This window comes from Hippopotamus amphibius, chromosome 3 (genome assembly GCF_030028045.1).
Source record: "Hippopotamus amphibius kiboko isolate mHipAmp2 chromosome 3, mHipAmp2.hap2, whole genome shotgun sequence".
In the NCBI taxonomy this organism is placed as follows: domain Eukaryota; kingdom Metazoa; phylum Chordata; class Mammalia; order Artiodactyla; family Hippopotamidae; genus Hippopotamus; species Hippopotamus amphibius.
The window spans coordinates 42,390,765-42,398,431 of record NC_080188.1 but is presented as its reverse complement, the minus strand read 5'-3'; the positions used below and the strand labels follow the sequence as shown (position 1 = coordinate 42,398,431).

The 7,667-nt window shown below is 36.4% G+C and overlaps 1 protein-coding gene across 3 annotated transcripts; it reads right to left on the bottom strand.

Annotated features, from left to right (window-relative positions):
• Positions 1 to 1,681: 1,681 nt before the first annotated feature.
• Positions 1,682 to 2,866, bottom strand: LOC130849365 (heterogeneous nuclear ribonucleoprotein A3-like). 3 transcript variants are annotated; one of them, XM_057728203.1, is made up of 2 exons: positions 1,963 to 2,866; positions 1,682 to 1,920 (listed from the first exon to the last, which is right to left on the bottom strand). In XM_057728203.1, exons 1-2 carry the CDS (start codon positions 2,864 to 2,866, stop codon positions 1,682 to 1,684), a joined length of 1,143 nt encoding a protein of 380 aa, XP_057584186.1. The 3 variants fall into 3 exon arrangements, with proteins under 3 accessions (XP_057584186.1, XP_057584187.1, XP_057584185.1); XM_057728204.1 differs by having other exon boundaries at positions 1,682 to 1,857; positions 2,041 to 2,866; XM_057728202.1 differs by having other exon boundaries at positions 1,682 to 2,866.
• Between the last annotated feature and the right edge of the window lie 4,801 nt (positions 2,867 to 7,667).

The window sequence follows — 7,667 nt, the reverse complement described above, 5'->3', positions numbered from 1 at the left end:
AGTAACATTACCACAACTCCCTTGTTTTCAATATGACACATTTTCCTTGGCTATACCTAGTGACCCTAATGCCTGAATCCCTACACTGCAATTTTTCTAGACTATAAATCTCCAATCTCCTGCAAGCAGAGAAATGGGGCAGAAATAGGGCATCCTGAGAACCTCAGGATTATTTTCTGGTAACAAGGCATGTGGAGAGGCAAACTAGGAATGTTTTCCCCTGGCTTTTCAGACTAAACTGTAAAAGTATCTAATTGCCTCTAGTTGTTTTGCTTTTCTGTGACTCTGTAGCAGCTTGACATTCAAGTTGTTTCATGTTTTCTTCCCTGAAGCACACTATGGGAAAAAAAAAAATCTTAATCTAGATTTTCCCATGGGATTCAAAGAAAATATTTCTATAGATGTTCATAAAATATTTACATCTTCATATTTTGTTGAATGAGAGGTTTCAACTTCAAATTTATTATCCTACACACCTACGAACTCACAGATTTTAAAAACTTTGCCTTTTGTCAGCATCATGATTTCAGTACCTGGAGACAAAAAGGAACCAAGTAATGGAAAATATTTTGGTCATGTGGAAAATGACAAGAGTTTCAAACTAGTTTTTTTCTATTTTGAAACAGGTATTTTTACCACAGTCACCACTATTACTAGGCGGCTAAGAAAGGTGATATATAGACCTGCCTCTAGATGGTACAGATATTATTTAATATGCAGACTATGCTCCAAATTTTCTTGGCTGCATTTTCTTTTCCCTTTGATCCCACACAGCCAGCATGCTCCTACTGGTTGAATTTACACTGGCACTTCTAGAGGTAGGGATAAATCACATTGAAGTGAGGGTTTTTAATAGAAGCCCTGAAGCCATGAAAGAGCATCTGTATTTTGCTTGCCCTTTATTGTTAAAATTGGAAGCAAAAGTCAAAGCAAAAGCAAAGGGCCTTCATTTACTATACATAATCATCTGACAGCAGTTAATTCCAGTTGCTAAACTTAGTAGATTTCCATGGGCTCTTTGTTTCATTTTATTTACTACTGCAAGAGACAAAATAAATAAATAAATAAACAAATAAATAAAGCCTTCTTTGAAGACTTTAACGCTTTAAACATCAACAGACTTTTTACAGTTTAGTCATCAACTTCGTACAGCTCTACAGACTATTTTTTTTGCCTTCCTAATGAATAGGGTGGATTATCTCACCTGAATGAAACAACATATAGAGTGAAAACTTCCATTAACCAATTGCAGTAGAAACAAAATCTGGACCTGAGGTTTTTTTTTTTTTTTTTTTTTGAAAAGTTAAAAATTCCTTAATTTTTTATTCCTGGTACCACTACCACAATTTACAAGGCAATATACCTGATGTAATGAAAAGAAAAAGAAAAAGACAAAGCTACAACAGATAAAAGACCTCAGGAATGTACATGTAATTGACACTACATTGCATTAATCAATAGCTGTACTTTTTGCAAACTGTGGCTATGACAGTCCTGAACAAGAAGGGTTTCCTGTTTAAGCTGCAGTAACTTTTCTGACTATGGATCGTCGTTCCTCCTGTGGCAGATTTTTACAGTTCCTCTAATACATTTGGGACGACTGTCTCAAAGTAACCTGCAGCTTTCCTGACAACACCTTGCTCTCTCTCCTGCTGAGAACTGTAGCCCTTTTCTTCTGAGCTTAGAACCTTCTGCTACCATATCCACCACTTCCACCACCAGATCCATAACCACCACCATAGGGACTGCCTGAGCTTCTTCCACCAAAACTGCCCCCCTTCATGGGTCCATAATTTGATTGCTGTTGTCCACTATAATTTCCAAAATCATTATAGTTCCCACCACCACCATAGTTACCTCCAAAATTTCCTCCTTCATTGTAACCATCATATCCTCCACCACCACCACCATATCCACCACCTTGGTTTCCATATCCTGGTCCACCACCACCATATCCACCACCTTGGTTTCCATATCCTGGTCCACCACCACCATAGCCTCCTCTATTACTATAACCAGGTCCACCGCCATAGTTGCCACCATCACCTCCAAATCCATTATATCCACCATCACCTCCTCCATAACTACCTCTACTGCCACCACCTCCACCACCATAGCCTCCTCTCCCACCAAAGTTTCCACCACTGCCAAAGTTACCTCCTCCACCTCCAAAGTTTCCTCCACGACCCATAAAGTTGCCAGATCCACCTCCACGACCTCTTTGTGATCCAGCAGATTGCATCTCTTGTTTAGAAAGGGCCTTTTTCACGTCACAATTATGCCCATTAATAGTGTGGTATTTCTGAACAACAATTTTATCAACTGTATCACGATCATCAAAAGTTACAAAAGCAAATCCTCTCTTTTTTCCACTCTGCCTGTCTTCCATAACTTCTATGGTTTCAATCTTGCCATATTTTTCAAAGTAGTCTCTCAAATTATATTCTTCTGTATCTTCTTTAATACCACCAACAAAAATTTTCTTCACTGTTAGATGGGCAGCAGGCTTTACAGAATCCTCTCTAGAAACAGCTCTCTTTGGTTCCACTACACGCCCATCAGCCTTGTGTGGTCGAGCACACATTGCTGCATCCACCTCTTCAACACAAGAGTCAGTCACAAAACCAAAGCCCCTGGAACGTTTTGTTTGGGGGTCTCTCATCACCACACAATCTGTAAGTGTGCTCCATTTCTCAAAATGTTCTCTTAGGCTATCATCTGTAGTTTCAAAGCTCAGACCACCAATAAACAGTTTTCTCAACTGTTCTGGTTCCTTTGGATCATGGCCTTCCTCCCCCCGGCGGCGGCGGCGGCGGTGACGGCCGGAGTCGGGCTGGGGGCGACCGGGCGGAGGTTTTACCTCCATTTTGAGACCGGACTCGCCTCTTCCAACTCGAGTTCAATATGGGACCGAGAGCTGGACTTTCGGTTTTTTAAGACAGGATCCAGGTAAGTGATTTATCAAATTCATCTTCAAAGTGCCATATTTTATATAAAACTATGAAATTCAACAAGTGAAAAATTATAAAATGAGAAATGGAAAATTCTAGTGTGGATGTTTTGCCACAAAATGGGACATATTGGGGAATTCTTTAGATTTCCTATCATGAATTCACAAGATTATTTTTCATATTTAAAATTGTGTCTGCTCTACTAATTTTTGGTTTATAAAGCTACAAAAAAGTTTTAAAGTCTTTAGTCTTCTACCTTCTCAATATTTTTAGTTAGTTCAAAAGGAATATTCATGCATGGTCTGCTGCTAGGTTAAGTTCTTAAAAAATCTGTGTGTGGGAATATAAAAATCATATCTAGGCAAAGATAATAGTTCTCACAACTCAGTTTTTGTGTACTTCTCAAAATTCCCAAAGTCCATATATTGTTTAGATGCTAAATAAATGCATTTTCCAATGATAACTGGTTTTTTTTTCTTTTTCAAAATTTGTTTGACTATGGCATATTTTTCACTACAATACATATATTATCTTCTTTATTATTAAATCAGAGAACTACTATAGTGATATTTTCTTCAAATTTCTGCATGTTCATTATTTCTAAAGGGTTTTGAAACAAGATTTGAGCTATTATGTTTTATTTTCACATACACCATTCTATTGTCATTTTAATGATAACAACTTCAGGATGGTATCTTATACATCTTTTAGTCTTTTCCCTTGAGTTTATTACCAAAGTAATGTTCCAAGAACTCCACATCAGCACAAAAAGTCCTAATAAAGGAAGAGTTACATGATATCATTGTTTATTATAGTAATGAGAATATTTAACCTTATATTTAGCAACAAATGAAAAAAAAGTTTCAATACAGTTTAAATCCAAATATTTTTTTAATTTAAAATTCAATGTTTTTTTTTAATTGGGGTATATTTGCTTCACAATGTTGTGTTAGTTTCTGCTGTACAGCAAAGTGAACCAGCTATATGCATACATATATCCTTTCTGTTCCAGATTTCCTTTCCATTCAGATCACCACAGAGCACTGAGTAGAGTTCTTTGTGCTATATAGTCGGTTCTCATTAGTTATCTATTTTAAATATAGTATCAATAGTGTATATATGTCAATCCCAATCTCCCAATTCATCCCACCCCCTCCTTTTCCCCTTGGAATCCATATGCTTGTTCTCTATGTCTATGTCTCTATTTCTGCTTTGTAAATAAGATCATCTATACCATTTTCTAGATTCCACATATATGCATTAATATATGATATTTGTTTTTCTCTTTCTGACTTACTTCACTTGGTATGGCAGTCTCTAAGTCCACACATGTCTCTATGGATGACCCAGTTTCATTCCTTTTAATGGCAGAGTAATATTCCATTGTATACATGTACCACATCTTTTTTACCCATTCATTTGTCAATGGACATTTAGGTTGCTTCCATTTCCTGGCTATTGTAAATAGAGCTGCAATAAACACTGAGGTGCATGTGTCTTTTTGAACTATGGTTTCCTTAGGGTTTATGCCCAGTAGTGGAATTGCTTGGTTATATGGTAGTTCTTTTTTTAGTTTTTTAAGGACCCTCCACACTGTTCTCCATAATGGCTGTATCAATTTACATTCCCACCAACAGTGCAAGAGTGTTGCCTTTTCTGCACACCCTCTCTACCATTCATTGTAGATTTTCTGATGATGGCCATTCTGACCAACGTGAGGCGATACCTCATTGTAAAGTTTTGATTTTCATTTCTCTAATAATTAGTGACATTGAGCAGCTTTTCATGTGCCTATTGGCTATCTGTATGTCTTCTTTGGAGAAGTGTCTATTTAGACCTTCCACCCATTTTTTGATTGGGTTGTTTGTTTTTTTGATATTGAGCTGCATGGGCTGTTTGTATATTTTGGAGATTAATCCCTTGTCAATTGCTTCATTGGCAAATATTTTTTCCCATTCTGAGGGTTGTCTTTTCATCTTGTTTATGGTTTCCTTTGCTGTGCAAAAGCTTTTAGATTTAATTAGGTCTCATTTGTTTATTTTTGTTTTTACTTTCATTACTTTAAGAGGTGGGTCAAAAAAATCTTTCTGCGATTTATGTCAAAGAGTGTTCTGCCTATGTTTTCCTCTAAGAGTTTTATAGTGTCCAGTCTTACATTTAGGTCTTTAATCCATTTTGAGTTTATTTTATTGTATGGTGTTAGGGAGTGTTTAATTTCATTCTTTTACATGTAGCTATCCAGTTTTCCCAGCACCATTTATTGAAGAGACTATCTTTTCTCCATTGTATATTCTTGCTTCCTTTGTCATAGATTAGGTGACCAGAGATACATGGGTTTACCTCTAGGCTTTCTATCCTGTTCCATTGATCTATATTTCTGTTTCAAATATTTTAAATTAAATAAAATTCTAGTAAGTCAGATTCATCTATTTAGGCCAATGCCTGTTTATAACTTTGTTCATTACATCTTAGAGCAACTTCCTCTTGTGGTCTGAAACTTGATACAGATAGCCATGAAAGAGCCTTTGAAAGTGATTTCAAAAGTTGATAGGAAGTGGTTTTCAAAAGCCTTTAAAAATTTGCAAAATACTCTTACCAAACCCAGGTCCAGGTACTCGAGAGAGGATTGTTGGTAGGGAAGGAAATGTTGCTTTATCCTGGAGGCCAGCAACCCGGGGGAAGGTGGACTTCTGTCCAAGAACCAGCTCCCAATTGCTGCTCAGGGGGCAGGACCTTTTGAAGGGGAGTTTCAGGGTTGTGTAGGCAGAGGAAGGGAGCAGAACAGCCCAGTCAGCTCCAACAGTCATCTCAAAATCAGCAATGTGGTGGTCTGATCAGCATCATCTTGGTTGTTTTAAGTACAGTTTCTCTTTAATTTCAGGGTTTGTTCCCATTTCTTTGAGACCATTTCTCAGAATTGTGTCAAGTGGAGCAGCTTATATTATGGCTTCAACTTGGTTATCCTATAGTCATCTTCCCCTACCTGGTGGGGGCAAAACAGCTGCTTCAGTATCTGAAAAACAACTCACAGGATATGGCTCAGAATATTATTTGTAGCCCTTGAGGAGTAACTAAATGTCCTTGGCTATGCTTAATTACTAAACTATCATTATTAAGTCTTGTTGGACTATTTTCTTTAGTTCCTGCATTTTCTCACTTCTCTGATTAAACTTTTTTTTGGCTGAAGTTTTTCCACAGACAAAAGGCAGGTGGAGGATATGGGGGGGCAAGGACCATAAAGTCTTGCTCTGTTTCAGTACTTTCATGGACCCATGTTCAGGTAGCAGAGGACTGGTGGCCAGGCAGAATCTAAAATGTTACAATCCAAGATACTCAAGTGGGTTAAAACAGGTAATTGTCTACTTCTATGAAGAATTGAAGAACTTCTTTATTAAGCTTCACAATGTACATATCTCATCTCATCTCATTTTACCACATCCTGAGAGTAGATTTTAGAGAGAAAGAAGATAACATTAATCTTTCCTAGAGAAGAGAAATTTATTCTTTGGGAAAAGGTTTGGCAATAATGGATCTGCTGTTGCCCAGCTAATTTTCTTTGGGTCTGATTCAGCCCAACATGTATCACTTTGGCCTTGAAAATGTGGTGTGGACTTAAGGCTATCCATAACTCTAGGCTTAGCAAGTTAGCAGAGATTAACAATGCTTTTAGCCTATGTAAATATTATTTCTCAAAGACTCTGAAGTTTTTTTTCTAGCCTCAAAAGAGAATCATGCTGTGAAAGTTATAGTACTGATAGAAGTTATGGATGGGTAAGGAAGATGGAAACATATTTTAAAGGAGAATAACGAAATACCTCTGTTAATAGAAGTACATCTATATTGTCTAAGAATAAAACTACATAAATATATTTATATAGATATATATATGTGTATGCATATGTACACATATGTATGGATTTTCAAAGGATTAGTTGAAAAATAGGTAATGTATATAGACAAAAAAACCCCCACTGAAACCTAAGAATACTATTGTCTCAAGATAGAGTTCAAAACGAAAAGAATTAAGTGGCAGAAAGGTGTATCTATAATAATAAATATTATACCCCGTAATTAACAGAAAACAATCAAAATTTTTTGTTTCAAGTAGCACACTTTCAAAGTAAAAAGAAAATTCACATGCTATGTGCCAACTGCAAGAACCATAAAGTATAAAGAGGCAAAAAGGCAGTTTATTTGGGGCGTTAGAACTTCATTCAAGGATCACAGATTCCAGTGAAACCCAGAAGAATGTCCCACCAGAGGAAAATGAGTAGGAAATTTTGTAGGAGAAAGGGGGAATTTAATGTTGAGTTACACAAGTTGTTTTCCAAGAATTTGGAGTAGAGGGTAAATTTACTCTGTATATACAATTGGGTTATGGAATTCATTTCATCTTTTATTAGGGAGAGGTATGTTTTCCTTAGTCCAAAAAAAGCTCAGTTCTCAGAGTTATTCTTTCCTTTTGGCAACTCAATAACTGTCCAGCAGTTTTATTTTAGAATGTTCAGCAGAAGTTCAGCATGCGCAGCAAACATGGAAATCCTTGTATTCTCTAGACCAGAAAATTAACGTATAGAGTCTAATTAAACATTATTGTAAAATGCGATTGTTTAGAAAATTAAAACTAAACCAAATATATTTTATTTAAAATAATTTATTGGATCAAGCAGTCATAGTACAATTCAGCATAAATTATGTAGTAAATAATAAAAACCG